Genomic DNA, 21,041 nt, shown 5'->3' with positions numbered 1-21,041 from the left:
GATGGTTGCCACTAGTGACACCAATGACTACTCAAATGATCTGATCACCACTGCCACTGACATATCTGTGAAGAAAGCCATCACTGAGACCAAGCTGCCTGCTCTCACCGGTGAGGATGAGGGTGGTGATGAAGGGCTAGTGAACATAGCTGCCACATGTGACAATGTCAATGACGAGGAGGAGGCAAGGCTGCTGGAGCTTATTGCCTCCGGCGACGACTTAATCTTCAGCATGTTCACTCCCATCCCCAAAAATATGAAAAAATAACCTTTTTCTGTGCAATACATTCTGAGTTGTGTTGATATTTGAAGCAGTGTGCAACTGTAGACTGAATCTGAATAGTCTTCCTATAAATTACTTACAAACCCTTCACCCATAACTGCTATCAAATAGTGCTACTGTGCATGAGATTTCCGTTGTAATCATGGGAGAAATGTTCAAAGATCATGTTTCCATACAGCAAATAATCTGGCATATCATTATAAAGAACAAAAAATTGTTGTTTTATGAAGTTTTAATACAGAAACAATTCCCTTGGGGTCATAGTAAAATAGGGTACAACATCAGCTTAGTTAATGTAAATGTAAATAAGTTGAAAAGGTAATTAATTCACTCCTCAGGAGTTGAAATACCCCTACCTGCACCATCGAATTGCTAGCTTTTCGGTGGCATAGCTGGTTAACATCGGGTATTTCAGTGGGTCACGTTTGTTGGCAATACAGGGGACTCAGGTTCGAGACTTGTATGAGCTTGTTGTACTGTTTGCGGCAGCGTGATGCCTGTTACACAAACCCTTTCATGTTCAATCGAGTATTTCCTGTCAAGGATCCAATACCTGAATGTACGATGATAATTGTGCTCCATTAACCCCAATTTGTTCTGTTCATCCAGTAAAAGGCATCAGTGGCAGCATTTATTACTATTACCTATCTCACTGTATAGTCCCAGTGTTAACAAATCACCCTCCCTTTCATCAATCCATCATTAGGGCCTATCATGCAATCCCTCCATTTGAGTGAGAGCGTTGGTGAAAGCGTAGTCCCCCACAGTTTCTGAAAGTTTTTCCACACTGGCTGCAGGCATAGGGCTTCTCACCTGTATGGATACGGAAGTGTCTTGTTAGAGCCCATGAGTGACGAAACCGTGCATTACACACAGTGCAGGCGTAAGGCCGCTCTCCAGTATGTATGCGCTGATGGATCTTAAGGTGCTCCATGCGGTTGAAATCCCGACCGCACAGGGTGCAGTGGTATGGGCTACGCCCAGGGGGGAAGAGGTTACGCTTGGGGTTCTTGTTCAGATTCTTGGGATGCAGCAGACTACGATGACGGCGCAGCTCCTCAGATAGGTGGAACTTCTCTCCACAAATCTTGCAGACATGCTGTGCACCCATGTTGTTTGCTTCACTCGACAGCTGGGTTGAGGTGGAGGCCCCCGTAGTTCCTCTAGGTGGGTACGGCTTAGCAAACGCTGCTGGGGGGACTGGCGCTGAAGACGTGAGGATGTCCAAGTCTGGTATGTCTGGGTTGAAGATGGGAGAGTCAGCTGTGGAGAGAAAGTGACACTTTAGTAAAAAAACTGAATCCATGAATCATCATTAGGCCTTTATGTGTATTCCTTACAAATATGATGACATGCACACAACTGTCACTCAACTCAGATTTAAGGACTTACATAAAGAATGGCTGGTCGAAGGGACAAACAAATCTGGGTCGTTTGGTACATGTAGCTGCAAAGGCTCAGGTCTCCAATCCTCCAGTAGTCTGGACTGGGCCAAGGAGAGACTGTCTGCACAGTAGTCCTCCTCTCCAGTATGGGGATCAGAGATAGAATTACATCCCAGGTCTGCTGACTCCACCTTAACCTCAACCAGAGATTTCAGTTCTGCATTCTTCAGAGTGACTTCAGGCTCCACAAGAGCCCTTGAATGTGCAGCATCTTGGTCTTTACTCTCTGCTGTCGAGTTTAAGGCAATGATACACACAATACAAATAATAGGTTGGTGGCAGTAATTACAGCTTTGAACAATGATTTACCAATTAACATGTCTAGTATATTTAATAACTGAGATATGTACATCTTGACTAGGCATATAACTTACCAGCTGTATCTATTTCTTCTTGGTTAGAAGTGTCGCTCACTAAATCTGGTTTTATATCATGTGTACACACACGACCATCCTCGCGGATCTCACAAAACGATTCATTTGGATATGCAGGCATGTCTTTCACCTCTGATTCAAGTGGATTTGAATCATGATGCTCTCTTTGTCTTCCCGCTTTGATTGTATTTTGAGAGACATGAAGAGAATTTAGTTGCTGATGAACCTGCTGAATTCTACTAATGGTACTAGCTTTGTCCCCTACTGACTGTTGTTCCTCCTCCAGGCGACCTCGCACAGCACATAATTCGAGTTCGGCCGCTTGCAAGCGCAACTTCAGTGACTTGTTGTCCCGAAGCGTCTCGTGCATTTGATCTCGCACATCCCTCAACACTTGGCTGACTAATTTTGTAATCTTAACAACCGCTATCTCGACTGCTACACCAAGTGCATTGTGAATGGTTGCAGTCAACTCATCCTGAAATGAAAATGATAATTCCGCTACTAAAAACGCTGTATTTGACGTACTGCCTTCTGTCGACATTTCCGCGTCGTTGGCCTCATGAAATTCCAACGCAGCAAAATGTAGCAAGCTACAATTTAGCTGGCAACAAATGCCATGGACAATTAATACATCTGAATAGGTCTACCTGTCAAACCAGATAGACAAGCTAATAAGTCAGAACATTTGGGGCAGTAGCCTATAACCTAGTTAGTGGTGGTAGTTACAGAGAAGATTATTATTCATTTACCGCAGGCTACGCTATCTATCGCACGCCTCGGTGGTTGAAGATGCTCCTAGATTATTCGCCGCCAGTTTGTTTCCTCGCTTGCGCTAGAATGAGTCAAATATAGGCCATACGCCTCATATGTATTCATAAAATAATGACAAACTAAAGACTTCTAGGAGGAAGTTGAGACATTTGCGTGTTCGTCAATAGGTTTCTTCCTGTCTGTAGAGGGCCAACCGGTTACTTTTATGAGAAAAGGTAGCGTAGCCTAAACTATCTGTCAAAATGAAATTCCTACAAGGTAGGTTTTTCCTACAATATATGATACACTACAATACTCGTGTAATGTGTTGAAATGGTTAGTTTATTTAAGTAATTGTATACATTTTAACTCTGTATTGATTTTTTGTTGACCACCCTTTTTACGTCAGCGATGGCCCAGTTCGAATACGTGCATTAGCATTCCTCCTTCTTAGAATGGAGGAAAGAGGGAATGATTACTGTGGACGTGCCCCTTTTCCAGAAGATCCATCTTGAGCCAGAGCATAAAGGATAAACTACCGAAGTTTAATTGTTTTTTTTGTTGTTTTTTTTACCTACAATGTTGCTGTAGTGTTGAGTTTATGGTTATCATATGATAGCCTAATACCAAACAATTTTTTGCTTTATTAAACTACACAATCTTTAGTTTTAGGCTTACAAACCTTGGCAAAATAAACCTTCTCATGGGCATTGAGAGGTGAGAAGGTCCTCCATAATGTAACTTTAATCCAGATAAAAATGATCATATTGTCTGAATTGTGTTCTCCAATTAGACACTGTTTAAACTACTAAAAGACAATATTTCAAGCAAATGTCATGATATCATATGAATATGATCTTGTTCATGGTACATAATATTGTATCAAAGAAAGAGATTCAGTTTGTCCTAAGGTCTCATACAAAAATAAGAAGATAGAAAATCTGATGAGAGTAACAGACACACCACACCACAGAATGTCCCCTGACTCCCCTCACAATTGGAAAAAACCACTGCAAAAGTCGGCTATTATGCTGAATTTCAAACCAACCCTTAGCCCCTATCCAGGCACTTCATGTAGGCGGGATCTTAAAAGGTAGACTACAGTATTAAGTAATATGATAATAGCCCTATCTTGCCTTCTGATAGTTAAGTGGAATCTTATTGGAAAGTATTATGCTGTCAAAATGTTTCTGAAGTGCTAAGAACTGTGCTCTGAGGCTGGTGATTTTTAGTTTTTTTATTCCTTCATATCAGCACTCTGAGGATTCAGTGGTATTAAAAGTCACTGAATTAGTGCCAGGGAGAAACCAGTAGCAGCAGAGAACCTATGGTAGCAGCCAGAGGACCACAGTTGCCCATCCCTGTCCTAAGGATATGGGCCAGGGGTTGATTTTGGAATCAGAAGTAGTATAGGCCTATAGCCATTTTTTCACTGTCCTGGCACCCCTCTGGTGGAATGAGCTTCCCCCCACTGTCAAAACTGCAGAGTCACTACCGATCTTCCGCCGTAGATTGAAAACCCATCTCTTCAGGCTACATCTTAACAGTCCTTCCTAAGACCTCTTCACCCCCACTACCTTCCCTGTACTAACCCTAACCCCAAGAGAGAGGGGACCACTGGAGTGAATGGGGCTTGAATCAGCCATATTACAGTTATAGGGCGAGTGCACTACCACCACCTGTTCCATAGGTCTCTTGGCAAGTTTTCCAAAAGCTATACAGTACTTACATCAACTTTATGCATAGTCACACATCGTCTAGCATTGACTAAAGATGATCTTGGAGCTTCCCTGATCAGTCTTCTTTATGGGTGGTAGGCCAGCAGAAAACAAAAGGCCTACGAACATATAGAGCATGTTCGAGAGCATCGGTTTTGAGGAGTTGGTCATCAGTGCTGATCAACACCTTTTTAATACCTGTTGCATGATAGGGATAAAATGTGTCTGACATGCTTAACATTTTTGACTGTTAGAGATTTACGAGAGCCGCGAGATCAAGGCTTATGCTGTTTTTAGAACGGGGTGCTCTGCTGGCCCGCAGTATCTCTACACCAACTGCAAAGAACTGCAACCTTCATTATGGGAGGCACTTTTGATGACCAATCATAGGAATGTTTCCTTGACACGTGTACATGAATCAGGAAATGCACTATATGCTGCAATTTGTAGACTGTGGTAGGATATACATCCTTATGAGATCTACTGATTGAACATGTAGGCAGTAGGCCTATGTTCAGTTGATGGTTGTGTTATGTGGTGGTTATTCTAAGGGAATTCATAGGATGTTCTGTTGAGTATTTGTTAAACAATAGCAGCCATGTCGTTAAGCCTTGCTGTCAGAATCCCACTACAATTGTCCAACTTGAGACTGCACAGATGCACAGTCCCCGCCTGTTCTCGCCTGGCTTTACCTGGTTTCTAGTCAGTTTGGCTTTTCAACTCAAACTCGTTGATAGAGTAGGCCAACAGAGTCACCAACAGGTGTCGCAAACGCTCAGATGAACAGAGCGACTGGAACAATCTGTCAATGGTCAGGAGAGGGGGATTCCGCATTAAATAATTTACATTTTTGGGGGTAGAAATGTAATGATAGCATATAGGCCTACACGTAGGCTACGTGGAAATAATAGTTGCCATAGTTTTTTTTTCTTTCTTTGTAATAATTATAATTAGGCACAATATTAATATAAGTTTTTTCTATAGGCCTTTACATTTTCGAAATGATTATACCATCACTGGTGAAGCCAATTTGAATAAGTCTGTATGCATAGGCAAGCTTTTTAAATATATTTTGTTCAATTTCCATGAATTGGCAGGCTTGAAGTGCATCCTAACCTCAACTGAACGCAATGTCCTAGTACAGCCTTTGCACCACTATTACTCCCAAGACCCCTAAAAGATACAGTCATTTGATTGACGTCTGTTTCAGCAGTACAGAGGTAGAGGGAGCATCATCGGAGAGTAGGCTACAGTAAACAGACAGAATAGGAGTCGTCCACTCAAGCAATTATACAGCAGTACCAGGAGTTCAGTGTACGTCGATAGCCGCATGTGCACGCCTGTGTACGCGCACCAGGGCTCACGAGAAAGGCTGATTCAATAGAAATAACACATATAGCCTATAAATAAACCTGACTATTTTGGAAGCACGCGCGTTGGATATTTTACTTTATGGATATGATGAAAGGGAGAAGAGCAATGCGGCTATGGTGAACGAATAGTCTACTGGTTTTAGTGGGGAGAATTTAAGCAATCAGTAGCAAAACAAGAATCCTGCCTCGCAATGGAGAACCAGGCGGAGGAGCAGCCGAGCTATGAGGACGTTCGGAAAAGCGGGTATCTCCGCAAGCAAAAATCCATGCACCGGCGATTCTTCGTTTTAAGAGCGGCCTCGGAAGAGGGCCCTGCCCGACTCGAATATTATGAAAACGAGAAGAAATTCCGAAGCAAGTCACCTGTCCCCAAAAAAGCGCTGAATTTGGAGACCTGCTTTAACATCAACAAGCGGGCGGATTCCAAGAACAAGCACATGATAGTGCTATATACCCGTGGGGAGAGCTTTGCCATTGCAGCAGACAGTGAGGAGGTCCAGAATGAATGGTACCAGGCCATGCTGGACCTTCAGTGTAAATGTAAGCCAAAAAATAAGATTATTTTGATTGTTCAATATTCATTATCGCATCTTTTGTCTCGGGTATTTTGTCTGGTCAAGGATTGACATCCGTTTGACATTCACATCTATGGGCAACATGTCAGTGTTGCGCCCATCACACGTGCAATGGTCTTTTGTAACCTATTGATTATTACAAATCAATTATAGGCCTAATGTAGGCTGATTATTAGTCATTGCGCGTATAGCCTATCTAATGAGCAGGTGCGTAACGGTTCAGAGAGGGGTGTAGGACCACTGCTGCTTGCACTGTGTTTCTGAGCAGCAACACCAGAATCGTCTCTGGTAGCCATAATAATATAGGCTACAACATTATTTCACATAGGCCTAATCATTTAGCTGCAATATGTGGAAACGCGACGTTTTGAACTGTGCATGCTATGTGAATCTCCATCGCTATTGCGCAGCGCTCAATCAACGCTCGTATTGCAGGGGACATAACAGAGTACTGTAGCCTACACCGCTGTATGTTTTTGTTTTTCTACACATCGCTCTGCATGTCGTGCGCGTAACCTACATTTCTGTGCTATGGCGTTGCTTGGCAGGGAGGAGAGCATTGAGGGAGGAGAGCCGCAGCGTCTGCATGTTCTCATTGGAAAACGGGTTTATATCGGTTTACCTCGTGTTTAGGTCTTTATGCTATAACACTTACCCACCCTGTTATCGTTTGTTGTTTGTAGTTTATACTCGGTCAAATGTAATGGACCTAATATCCAAATAAATATAGGGATTAATTAAGTTTGTACAGCCCGTGAAAGGCCAAGGTTTTACTTTTATTATAAACCCATTGATATCAATGAATATTTTTCAGTACCATTTTAATCACATCACCCAGATAATCATACAGTAGTTATGGAATTTTAGATTCTTTAGATTTAGATTGTTGATGTTTGTTGTTGTTATAAGAATCATGTAATTATATCTAACAACACAACGGCGACTTCTAATAATAATGCAACATTGTTTAAGTGGAGCATGAATGTCGTGGTACCTATCTGGAATTACATTGTTACTGTGTAATTAGTTGCATGCTATGGCAAGAATGAAGTGGGACATTTATTATATTAGTGGAGGCCTTTCCTCATCATAAAAATGTAAATTATGTTAACACATGTTCACCAAATTAAAGCTGTGGAGCATTTTCATAGAATTAACAGCTGTGCTTTAGTTGCACTTGTCTATATATATATATATATATATATATATATATATATATATATATATATATATATATATATTAGTCTTATCCTAGGTTATTACTGATTGCCACCTGCATGCATTTATGCCTCTCAAAGGATGATGAGGTGATTGTGTTTTAGTGATTGATGCAGATTTGGAATTCAGTAAGTCACTTTCTTTCCCTGTTTAGATAAAATAACTGAAATGACTTTGACCTTGATCATTTTCAGTTATTTCATCCCTCTTCTTGTCATTGGTTCCAGTATGACCAGTTTTATTTTCCATACATTCTCCCTTTTCCTAACAGTCTATCTGTCTCCTCTCTGTTGCTTTGTCTTTCTTATTGCAGATTTCTTTGCACTCTATTGATACATATCTTCATTGTCCTTTGCTGTAGGTAAAACTCCTGAGGACTGTGGCAGTGGTGGAGAGTGTGGATTCCCTGCTCCAGGCCCTGCCTTCAAGGAGGTGTGGCAGGTGAAGGTGTGGCCTAAGGGGCTTGGGCAGGCCAGAAACTTAGTGGGCATCCACCGGCTGTGCCTGACTGACAAGACAGTCAATTTCGTCAAGCTCAACTCTGACGTGGCTGCTGTGGTGCTGCAGCTGATGAACGTGCGTCGGTGTGGCCACTCTGAGAACTTCTTCTTCATTGAGGTTGGCCGCTCAGCGATGACGGGTCCTGGAGAGTTCTGGATGCAGGTGGAGGACTCAGTGGTGGCCCAGAACATGCATGAGACTCTGCTGGAGGCCATGAAGGCTCTGAGCGAGGAGTTCCGCCAGCGCAGTAAATCCCAGTCTGTGGGAGCCTCCGGTGGCGGGGGCACCGCCTCCAACCCCATCAGTGTTCCCAGCCGCCGCCATCACCCCAACTTGCCCCCCAGCCAGGTGGGCTTCTCTAGACGAGCTCGGACGGAGACCCCTGGTGCAGGGGGTGGTAACTGTACCAGCACCTCACCCACACCACGACATGGATTCCCAAGGGCACGAACAGCAAGCATTGGGCGCAGGTCAGAGGAGGGTGGAGCAGGTGCTAGAGGGGCATGGGCTAGCTCCAGTCCAAGTCTGAACGGATCCTGCTCCACTACACCCACCTTGAGGCCCAAGCCCACCAGAGCCCCAACCCCTGCTAAAATCACTCTCAGCCTAGCACGCTACACCCCCAACCCTGCCCCCTCCCCAGCCCCAAGCCTCTCGTCCAGCTCCGGTCATGGCTCAGAGTGTGGACTAGTTGGGGGGGCAATGGGAGGTGTAGCAATCTGCTCCTACACCCGAATCCCTCAGAGAGTCTCTGTCTCAGGCTCCCCTAGTGACTATGGTTCCTCAGATGAATATGGCTCCAGCCCTGGAGAGCACTCCCTACTGGTCCCCAACTTGCCTGGTGGTTCCCATGGGGGAGTTGGACACCATGCTCATGGTGAGGGCTCCTCCAGTTACATAGTCATGGGACAGAGAGAGGGCCAACCTGGGCCCCATCAACGTCCCCAAGGCCGGCGGATACTGCGGCGCTCCTCTAGCAGGGAGTGTGAGGCAGAGCGGAGACTACTCAGTAAGAGGGCCTCCTTGCCCTTGGCTGCCCAGGACCGCCTTGCCCCCCACAGGAAAAGGGAAGAAGAGGATGAGGATGAAGAATACGCTGTCATGTCATGTAGTGTTAGCAGAGAGACCTTTATTTCAAGTCACGGTTCAGGGGCGTCGGCAGTTGGAAGTGGGCAGCTGGATGTGGTTGGGGAGACTCGGGAGAGGGCTGGCACTGTTAGAGGAGAGGTAGGTGATGGACCGGTGGACAGTGGCTACATGTCAATGTTGCCTGGAGTGACGGTTCCTCCTGTTTCTCTATCTCTCTCTGTAGCTGCGTCAGATGCCACCACGAAACCTGGGGCTGATGATGAGTACATGGCTATGACCCCCAACAACAGTGTGTCCCCCCCTCAGCATATCCACCTGCCTATCACAGAGGGGTATATGGTCATGTCCCCCAATAGCAGCTGTTCCCCAGACCTGCATGGGATGGCCATGTGGGGGAGCAGGGGCAGCATGGAGAGCCGGGCTGGCAGTGACTATATGAACATGTCCCCTATCAGCATCCGCTCCGCTTGCAGCACACCTCCCTCCCATCCTGAGCAGCACCCAATACAACCCAAGATGGTCTGCTCCTACTACTCCCTGCCACGATCTTATAAACACACACTCTCCCCTCGCTTTGAGGATGATTTAGATCAAGGGAAAGGAAAGGAGGGTAGGAGTGACCACAATAATACTGGAAATAGAGGTGGACAAGTGGGATACAGCAAAAGGGACAAGGCCACAGTTGGCTCTGCAGGAGGCTGTCAACTCTCCCTCTCCTCCTCCTCCTTCTCTTCCAGCTCAGCTAGCAGTGAGAGCCTGGAGGACAAGCCCATGTCAGTTGCAGCTGGGGGAGGGCTATGCTTAACAGAAACAGCAGGGTTCAGGAATGGAGGAGCACGTTCAAAAGACGGAACTCACCATCAAAAACGTATATCAAGTGGTCAGGGCACACAGCAGCAGAGGAAAGGTCGCCCTCTCAGTGTGTCTGTGGACATGTCTAGAGCTAACACCTTGCCCAGGGTTAAGGAGAATCTTCTCCCCCCAGTGCCTCAGAACCCTGGAGAGTATGTCAGTATAGTGTTCAGGGGAGATGGTGGGGGTAGGAGACAATGGGGGCCTGAACATGGACTTTCAGTGACCCATGGAATCTCCAGGGCCTTGCACCAGCCAGCCCTCTGCCACGGTGGCTCCACTAACCTTCCCCGTAGCTTCTCAGCACCACTGTCCACCTCTGCTGCCACTGCTGAATATGTCAACATGGACCTGGGGAACTCCAACTCTCCCTTAACCCCTGTTAAATCATCTTTCAGCACCCCACAGGGCCCGCCCCCAGCTATTGCCCCCAAGGCCCGAAATGAACGCAGTAGGCCCCCTCCCCTGGCAACAGAGGGCAATGCTGGCCATAGGAGGAGTGCACCAATGGCAGCAGTGACAGCAGACTTGCCAGCTCCATTCACAGACTACACAGAGATGGCCTTCAGTAGGGGTTCAGGCGCCCCCCCTCAGTGCTCTAACCCTACTGCAGGAGCCACCATCCACGCGGTCCAAGCCTTCTCTATGGAGCAGGAAGCAGGCTTACCCTTCCCCTCAGCAAAGTCATTCTCATCTCCTGACCAGAGCAGCAGGCTGGTCAGGGGTGACCCACTGGGACGAAGACGCCACCGCTCAGAGACGTTCATGGGTCCTCCCTCTCTAGCCCTTCACCCATCCTCCACCTCACTCTTCCTGGACAATGCCCAGGCAACTACTCATCGCCATGAGTTGGAGGGTTCTCTGTGGGAAAATGGACAGGTAGCTATTCCTCAGTGTGCCGTGCCTGCAACACCAGCAGCCCAGGCTTCATCCTCATCTGCTGAACAAGGCCTTAACTACATTGACCTTGACCTGGCCATTAAGGAGAGCCCACAGACTGGACTGGAGGGTACCACTGTCAGCCACAACATGTTTGCCCCTGTCCATAGTGGGGGAAGTGGGGTAGGCATGGGAGGGACTGGTTTGGGGAGCAACCCTGGCTCCAATCTCACCTATGCCAGTATTGATTTCTACAAGTCAGATGAGCTGAGAGCACACCAAATCAGTCGAAAAGATGGCAACGGTAAGGGCTGTTGGGGAGGGGACTAAAACACTACCTGTTCTCTGTCAAACATCTGTGTAATGGGTGTGATGAATGTGTGGGTAAGCAACTACCTTGGGCTGATGTATTTATTTTTATGATAAAGTAACTATAGGCCTATAACTTAACACTAACACTGCAAATTGACCACAACTTAGCCTTATCAGACAAGTTACCTGTATTTCATTAGCATAATAATAACTTCATACCATGATTACACTGATAGACAATTACATCAACCACTATTTGAACCAACTTATACTTTCACGTCCTCTGTTGTCATATCCACATAACAGCAGTTATTATAGCAAATTGAATCTGCTTAAAGAATATGTAACTCTTTTTGAAGGTGTGCCGTATTTTTTACTTACTTAGTTCACTTAGACAGTTTTTGAATCTATTTAGCATTGAGGTTATGAACCTCTCTGAGAAGTCTAGACAATGGATTGTGCTGGGTTATGAAAGCCAAAGTCTATTCCATCACTGTCTGGAGAAATAAGGGCTTTCATTGTGCTGCAATACAATCTTAGTCCTCAGAACTATCAGCATTATTAGCATTAGCAGCCTAATCATACTACAGAGGCAGTGTGGTAGAGGACTGTCTTAGTTTATAACCTGATATATCCCCCCCTCCTAAATTACGGGATTAAAAGGATTAGATAGGAAAAATCTCAGGCCAAAATGGACTATTTAAGTCCTAAACCTTTTGGTCAGATTCCCTTTGTTCACTGTATGTAGCCAAAATACCTAAGATGAACTAATTGCACATTGCTAGAGCCCCTAAATCGTTGTTGACCTCTGATGTTTCAGGTTGTGTTCTTATTAATGAGTTCTATAAAGCTCAAAGGTTACAGTATGCAGGTTACATGATATGATTCTGTAGTTGAAATGGCTCAAATGTGCCCAGCTAGTCATCTGGCTATACCTGTGCTTTACATCCCCTGACCAGTGCTTGTGGTCTTCATTTCCTGTGACTGTTTGCGTCAAAAGTGTGTGTCAAAGGATTATTCTTGAGCTCTCTGTGTCCGTAACTGCATGTACACAAACGTTACAGAGACTCGAGAAAGGAGCAGTGTATTTATGGACTTCGATTTTGCTTACGTCAAAGGAAGCCTTATTCGCTTTGTTTCCTTAGTGATGCCAATGAAAGTGTTTTCACTCTGCTCCTGTCCCCCCTCCCCTCTGCTCTCTTCCCTGTTGCCCAATTCCTCTGAGCCTATTCTCACCTTCCTGGTCTTAACAGTGCTATTTTCTATTACCAATCCTCTTCTTTCCCTGGCCCAGCAGCCTGGTCACAGTGTGGCATCACTGCAATAAGCTACCTGTGATATAACCCTCCCAAACCCTACCTATACTACTGTATGGGGTTTAGTTGCCTTGTCAGTTATTGTGTGGTCAGTCAGGTTTGTGTGGTACTTTAACTATCACCATGCCTGAAGTGGTTACTGTGGTTAGTGTGATGTCAGATCCTCAGCCACAATTGATCTACAGTAGCCTATGTGTTTTTTTCTGGTCCTCAAGCTTCAGCCTTCACTGATGTCTACCTTGGCTTCATGTTAGTAAGAGGTGGTGTGCTGCCTGCAAGTATTGTCTATAGAGAGTCTCATTATCACAAGTGGGCGTTCGGAGTGCAAAGCCAGTTGATTTGTATGCTAGTAATGAGCCATTTCATATGGCTGAAGGTGGAGGGATCAGGACTGGGGCCAGGTGTTTGTGTTTATGTGTAGATGTGTTGTTGGCTGGATGATCTCACATAGCAAATTCAGATTCAGATTCAGATTCAGAAAACTTCATTGTCCATCAAATTTGTATTTAGACAGAAAATTGTCTTTGACATAGGCTCAGTTCCTTAAAAACAGACATATGAACACAATACTGTAAATACATAATATGCAAAGAGAAGGTTAGTAGTAGTTTTCTTGGCCAGAAGACTTAAAGTGGTGTCCTGATAGTTGGAACAAGTTGTGAAGGGGGGTTTCCTAGATGTAGCAGAGATGGAGACCAGAGTATATCATGAGAAATCATATATCATGAGTTTGGGTTTATTAAAGGGAACAAAAACGTTTGAGTAGAGGGTGATGATCGGGTCATAGACATGTTGACTCCCCACTGTTGTAAAATTGAGATGTATGGTGGGTAATGTGAACAAGAGGGGCTGGACGATAAAAAAGCTAAATGAGTTAGTGGATGTTGAAATATTGAATCTGCATTCTGCATAGCAACCGAATTCAGGGGCTTTTCAACTGAAGGTGGAAGAGAGAGAAGAGGGAGGGGGTTCTTTTTTCCCCTCTTGAGAACTGAGGTAGAAAGGAGAGGGCCTTGTTCGAGCTCTTAAAGGAGTGCTGAGGTCACATGCAGTAATATAACATTGGAGGGGGCAGTAGAGATGGATGGCACTAGTGGGCAGAGGAGAGCCACTCCAATCTCAGGTAGATTCACCAGGTCTTTTGTCTGAGCTTCCTGTGACGTACAGTAGAGGGGGAAGGTAGTCGTGGCTGCGGAGGCAGTGCTTTCACCACATCTTTGAAAATGTGTTTTTCCTCTGATAGCAGAAATGTTATGTTCTTTCAAATTTGTTGTTCTCTGATTTAACTGCATAGGAGAGTTAACTGTCTGTTGTCTGCTCATGTCTTTATTTTATTTTTTACAATTTTCCTATTTTATCTTTTATTTTATGCACTTTGAGATTATTCTTGTATAATGAAAAGCGGTTTATACATGTAATACATAATATTAATAATAATAATTATTTTTATTTTTATTATAATATCTATAGGGGCTAAGTAGGCAGAACAATTTTAATGTCTAGGGCCGGTACGATGTCCAAGTGTTAATCCCCTGTGCCCTCTTTGGCTCCCCTTCCCAAGGCTGGTGGTCTCACACTAGGACCCTGATACACTCCTGCATCTGTGATGCCCACAGTCGTAAACGTACACTCTCACCCTCACCTCCGTAGTAGGTCTCTCCCTCATCACAATGTTTTTAGATTGTATTTCAACTGTATTATAGACAGTGTACACTCAGAAATATAGTGCCTTCAGAAAGTATTCGGACCCCTTCACTTTTTCTACATTTTGTTGTGTTTGAGTTGGTAGTGACATCCTAATCTACAGTATGTAATTGATTCCTATGCAAATCAGAGACCTTGTAAAAACAAAGATATTAGTTCCAAAATTACATTAACTATTATCCTTGCATTAAGATGCAATTCAACTTATTGAGTGATTTGTTGATAACATTTTTGCATTTTAGCTCATTTTAAGAGTGCCATAGCAAAGGGTCTGAATACTTATGTACATGAGGTATTTCTGTATTTCAATTTTAATACATTTACAAACATTTCAAAAAACCTGTTTTCGCTTTGTCATTCTGGGGTATTGTGTGTGGATTGATGGCAAATTCTTTTAATTTAATCAATTCTAAATTGAGTCTATAACACAACAAAATGTGGAAAAAGTGAAGGGGTCTGAATACTTTCCGAAGGCACTGTATCAGAGCTGCAGTATAAACAAGACAAAAATAGAATCATTTGATGCAGTTTTCAAACATGCAACATGATGAGTGTAGAGAGGAAAGAGGGGTTCAGTCTAGCTAGCTCTCAAATAGACTGAGAAGGAGACAGACACATGAAACTCCCAGTGGCATTGTTAAATGACCTGTGTATAGACAGGGAGATAGACAACCAGCAAAATATATTGATTGACATTACAGTTGTGGGTGTGTGTGATCAAGACAAAGAAATATATCTGGTTATTTGGTGTCTCAATCATTATTGATGGATTGTTCTTCAAGTTCCTTGAAAAGGGGTTTCTTGCAAAGAATAGATAGCTATTTTGCGGTATGTGATGAAGGCTAAGCCAAGTAGTTGGTTTGTCTGGCTGCCACTCCTAGTTGTAGGGTTTTTAATGATGAGGCTGCATATGACAGGTTTCTAAGGAGCATTTACAGAAATTGCATTTGTTGTTGTTTTGGTGTTTTTAGGTCTAGGGAGAGAGTAAAGGTGTGCAATAAGGATTCTATAACAAATACATCTAAATGGTAGAAAGGAAAAGCAAACGGTTCCGTTTTTAGAATACTGAATGTATGATCTGTGCAAAGTGATTCCTGATAAATCCTAAATAACATTTTCTTGCTAGTTTAATTTTTTGTTGGTTTCCAAATTAAAACAAATGTTAACGTTAGTATTTCTCTTTCCTCTCTTGCAGAATGTTAATGATTCTTCTCCATCTTGGAATTTCCCGTGGGATTGAGTACATATCTAACACTATCACTATCTCTGTGGGACTGGTGGGCAATGTTGTGCATCTCCCCGCTGAACCATTCACTGAAAGAGGAGTTACAGAGCTCAAGACATACTCATCAAATAATTTCCATTCCGTCCATTGCTTGCAATCAAATACAAATGTGTGCCAAAAGACTATTGGTCATATCCAACAGGGTCTGCTGAGGTAGAAGAATCCTCCAGCCAATCAAGAGGGATTACAGCAACTTCAACCAACAACAAGAAGCCAATGATGTTATTTCCTTTTCTTCAACATAAACTTAAGAAAATTGTTATACAAATGTAATATAGTATAAAGGTACATAAGAAAAACAATATAGTATACATATGATAATTAAAGCTACATAAATATCTATATATATACTGTATACTTATACTTTTTTAAAAAGTGCCTCATTTTTGATTGTAGCCATTTTTACACAGGGAATCTTGAACTGTCTGTGAGAGGGGAAGAAAGGATGTTTATGTTTTTGTCTTGAATATAATTTTGTTTTCAGAATATGTTAGATATTAATTTGTTGAAAACAAAAAACATAATTGAAAGTTATATTATGAATAGTAAGCATAATCAAACTGCCTTACTGTATTTGTGAGCACTGTAAGAATAGCCTCTTTTTACTTTATGCTGTGCCTCATGCTTCAGCTAAAATGACAGCTCTCCCTCACTCTCCTACCTGGACTCAACCAGCTGGGTCTCAGCTAAAAACCAGCGCTGTATAATGGCAACCACAACAAACACACACACACACACACACACACACACACACACACACACACACACACACACACACACACACACACACACACACTACTGCAGACACTTTTTCCTTTCTTACACATAGGTTCTGCTGAATCAAATCATTACAATTAAAGGTGTATATGTGTGTGTGTGTGTGTGTGTGTGTGTGTGTGTGTGTGTGTGTGTGTTTGTCAGTGTCGGTGTCGGTGTGCGCATGCATGTGTGTGTGTATGAAAGAGAGAGAGAGCATGTAAGTGTGTATTGAGATACAGTATTATATGATTTTTCCAGAATACATATTTCTGATCTTCTAAAGCCTGTCAAAGATCAACAGGGTAAAAATATGTATTATTTGATCATATTCTTCCCATAATCACTTGCATGCTACGGGTCCCTCCCTCCTTAATACCACGTAGACTCAGACATACAAATCACATCACACACCACCTCTGTGCATCCCAAAAGACACTCAAGTGCCTGGTTGTGTTCTTCGGTGTCTCAGGGGGATCAAGTGAGTCAGTCTTACTTGGTCCCTCTCTTTTATCTCATTCGCTGTGCAGTGGTGTCCAAATCTGGTCCTTGAGAACTTCAAGTCTTCCATGTGTTCCGTGTGCCAAACAGTTAATATGTAGGTCCTTGTAGGCTCTCAATTGTTTTTATCAGGAGGGAAATAACTTCTGTTTCTGGTATTGTCCTGAGAGTTTGAGTCCCCTAACTGTAATCCATTTTAGTAACTCGTTGCCTCAGAATTGAAACAAGCAGACACTAGAGCTCCCCAGGACCAGGGTTGGAGACCACTGAGTCTGAGAACAGATCAACAGGGTCAGTATTCTTCCTACAGTATCTGTCTGTGTGTTTCCAATGTATGCACGGACAGAATGTGGCTGCTTTTTCCCCTTTGCTCTTAGTCATGGCCCCTTTCGTAATCTATGGTTATTTATATCTAACCACCACCACCTTTTTTATTTTTTATTTTACAATCATAAAAGTGTATGGGTTTGGAGTATTTACCAGTTTGGTTCTCCTGGAGGAAAGAACAAGAGGTATGTTTGGTGGTTCAGTTTTATGAAAAACCTTTATTGATTTGAACATAGCACATTACTGCCATTATCTTGTACTTAATGCAGAAAACTTTAGTGCCAAATCCTTGTATTACATAGATAAATGGATTACCCATACTTTGTAAACTCAAGGGTAGAATTACACTCTTGTTACGCTTTAGTTGAAGTCTTGCTGTTAAGGCTAATGGCATTGCTTGATGTGACTTTTATAATCTGCCTTTCTTATTCCCTTAAATGATTATTCTAATTGAGGATTTTCATTACTGAGCTTCTCTTACCTCATAATCATGTGTAGGGATCCAAGCAGACATGACAGTTGGTCGTACACCCCAGGGGCAGTCTGAAGAGGGTTCAGGATCTGATCTAAGACCCCCAACATTTTGCTCAACTACAGTACTATTGCTATGGAAAGGTCAAAACAAGAGCATTGTTTTTGAGTGGGTATCATTTTCTTGTTTTTGAAAAAAAATATTTTATTGCCTTATTGTCTATATTAGCTCTCACATTATACACAGTAGCTGTATAAAAGCGCTTTGCATTCTAGAATAATCAGAATTGTGTCAAGTCTGAAGATTCTCAGTTTGGTGAAATGCAGAGACGTGTTCCCTGTGGCTGTAGTCTATTCAGCATAACGATACAAAGTGATGTAGAAATGAGGTATATACTAAAATCACTTACCTGCCAGTAGTCGTGGAAAAAGGTATGACACTGTATGTACAATCAGGGTAATGGTTACAATTACCAAGGAGAGTTGTGTACTTATTTTAAAGCTACATGTATTAATAATGACAATGATGTATAATGTATTCAAAGGGGAGGGAACAGGAGCTATGGGTATGTACAGTATTCTGTGTATAAGGGAGTAGGCTTTAGGGGAGGGATGGGCATGTGGTTCATGAAAATGTTATGGTAATGATTTCTGCTCATGGCAAATTGTTCAAAACAGAATATTGCTGATGATTCTTGCCTGTGATGTAGACAATGTCACTTTGTTTCTTGGAAAAATAAGAAAATGTAATGGAAAGAGGAGTTGTGTCATGTGTTTGTTTTCTTTGAGAATCAGATATTTATAAGAACGAAGAGTGTCATTCAAATCTGTTTAATCGACAATTCACAAGAGTGGTACAACATGTGTAAACAAATCAGTCTAGACTGTAAGCCATCACTGAGCAGACTTAAGCCCCATGGACAGAGGGTGTGCTGTATGTGTGTATAATCCCAGTCTCCCCCACCACCTCTCACACATGTCACTTCATGACACCAGAGACATCTGAATCCCTACAACTATGTACTCTGTATGAGGGTTGTCTGTGACATAAGTACATGTTCAGCTCCACTCCTAACATTCTGCACAGTCAGAGACAGTGTTGACTGACCTATGTCTGCTTATTGGTGTAACACAGATTTATTTCCAGACCTGTAATGAGGGATCATTCAAGTTTGAACGTAAATTGAGATCAATACGCATGAAAAGAGAGAGGAGGTCACCTATGAACCATAAATACCGGACTTTATTTTTTTAAATAAATGTTTTAATATTGTGATCGTGGAATGCACAAGCATCTTTATTTTGCTGAAAATAAACATGTTCATTAAATTGGAATGAAAATATTAAAGTAAATTAATTAGCTTGTAAACATGTTAGTGTGTAAACAGATGTTCTAGCCATCATGTTGTGGCCTTGCTGGTGACAACAGGCCCAGCAAACTATTGGTGACAACTGGCCCAGCAAACATGATTTTACCCATAGGTCACTGACTTCTCTACATGTAGAGAGAACGTGTGCACATGTATTATTAACCAGCCCATGAGAGCGCTATTTTTGTCCTCTTAGGGCCTCTCCTACTTTTCAGACATTTACAAAGATATATAGTGCCCTCTTGAGCATACTGACAGAACAAAACGCTAAACTGCAATGCAGGTGTAAGTAAATATACAAACCAAGCCAGTTTTTACATTACAGCACAATACAATCATTTAGGAATTTAAAATGGATATTAATTTGAATTGAAATAGCAAGAATGATTTTAGATAAAGGCAAAACCAAAATATTCAGAATATTGTTAATCAAGCAATGCTTTTCTTTAAGCAATAGGCTATCAAATTGTTTACCAACTGTCTTTAATCTTCTCCATGCTTTGGAAAAGAAATAAATGGTGTGAAAAGGCTTCAATCCTCCCTTAAAGAAGCTGGATCTCATTGATCTCCAGGTGCAGGAAGTGAAGGGGCCTTCCTCTCACACACCCAGCCCTGACTCTTCCCTTGGTCGTGGCTCATGGTGGGCTGGGTCAGGATTCCAGTTAAGAGGGCACAGGGACTCACAACTACGCTCTCAACGTAAACATCATCATCATCAGCAGCAGCAGCAGCAGCAGCAGCAGCAGCAGCAGCAGTATCAGCATCATCCTGAGGAGGATTGAACAATGAAAAGGTTAGGGGAACTCTTCATTTTGAATTATGACATTCTGACATTATTTTTATTTATTTATCAGGATGCTACACATAGAGTACAGAACAGCTATAGACAGAACTGTTATATACAAGAACAACATAAGATAATTTAACAATCAATTCAAATATACCAAGACACCAAGAAACAACAAAATGCTTTTCCACACTATTCATATATAAATTACACATTTTTGCTAAACAACAGAGCTTGTAGGCCGTTTTTGTTCTTTAATCCTATATGACAAGTAATTGTGTTTGATTCAAACTATTCAGGCAGATACTTCATGTTCATCATCTACTGAGGTAAATCTGATAAGTGACATTTCCCCTTGTCTTCCCTGTAATATGCAAACAAACACTTGGGACTACACATAAAAGCACAAGTCCTTTATTTTGCCTCTGCATTTCATTACTTTATTCCTAAGGTGGAGAATGTATGGAATCTGATAGCTTGCTTGAAATAGGAACATTGTACTTCACCTCTATGCCACTGCTTCCAGAGCCCTCAACCATATCCTCAAGGACCCAAAGCTGCTGTCCTCTGGCCCTTGCCAACAACCAACCCTGTGTATTCAAACTCATGATCTCAACACTACACAGTACAAAAATATATCACAGAGCTTTACCTCAGGACTAACATTCTGTATCGAAAATGCCTGTATCTGGTTGACAAGAGAATATAGTTTATAGTAATATATTCATAGGAATTATTTAAACCAGAAGTTGATGAGGTGATACATACCTTATTATGTAGCTACAAGATGGCAAGAGTAGCATTTCTCTGCAATCAGTAACTTGCAGCAACTGGGCAATTACCTACACTGTGCCAGAATAAATAGAACACATTGTGGTGGAGCTGCCAGACCTCTTCCACAGTGAAGGAGTGAAGGGAGACAAAGTAGGGAAATTGAAGTTCAAGGGCTGGAATAATAGTTTTACATTTTTTATTTATTTTTTTGTTGTGACTAGTGACAGTAGCTTACTACACCGCTACATGGCAAAAAAAAGTAATTGACTACAGGAAACACTACTTTGATTTAAATTTAGTTTAGCTACCACCAAGCTACTGCAAAATGCAGTCGAACTGAGTTGAACAACTATGTAGTGGAACTACTCCCCAAGACTG

The 21,041-nt window shown here is 42.6% G+C and overlaps 2 protein-coding genes across 2 annotated transcripts; one reads left to right on the top strand and one right to left on the bottom strand.

Annotated features, from left to right (window-relative positions):
* Positions 1-508: 508 nt before the first annotated feature.
* LOC310816135 (uncharacterized protein) lies at positions 509-3,040 on the bottom strand. Its single transcript, XM_083686148.1, has 3 exons — positions 2,103-3,040; positions 1,676-1,957; positions 509-1,546 (listed from the first exon to the last, which is right to left on the bottom strand). Exons 1-3 carry the CDS (start codon positions 2,644-2,646, stop codon positions 996-998), a joined length of 1,377 nt encoding a protein of 458 aa, XP_083542274.1. The 5' UTR covers positions 2,647-3,040; the 3' UTR covers positions 509-995.
* A 3,097-nt stretch (positions 3,041-6,137) lies between these two features.
* Positions 6,138-11,390, top strand: LOC310801206 (insulin receptor substrate 1-B; the record flags this gene model as incomplete). The annotated part of the gene is made up of 2 exons (XM_083665201.1): positions 6,138-6,486; positions 8,101-11,390. The coding sequence occupies 2 exons, from the start codon at positions 6,138-6,140 to the stop codon at positions 11,388-11,390; spliced, it is 3,639 nt and encodes a 1,212-aa protein (XP_083521327.1).
* Positions 11,391-21,041: the final 9,651 nt, after the last annotated feature.

The sequence above is a fragment of the Argentina silus genome (genome assembly GCF_951799395.1).
Source record: "Argentina silus genome assembly, chromosome: 2".
Lineage (NCBI taxonomy): Eukaryota > Metazoa > Chordata > Actinopteri > Argentiniformes > Argentinidae > Argentina > Argentina silus.
Note: the sequence above shows the minus strand (reverse complement) of the source record. Positions and strands in the feature narration are given on the sequence as shown.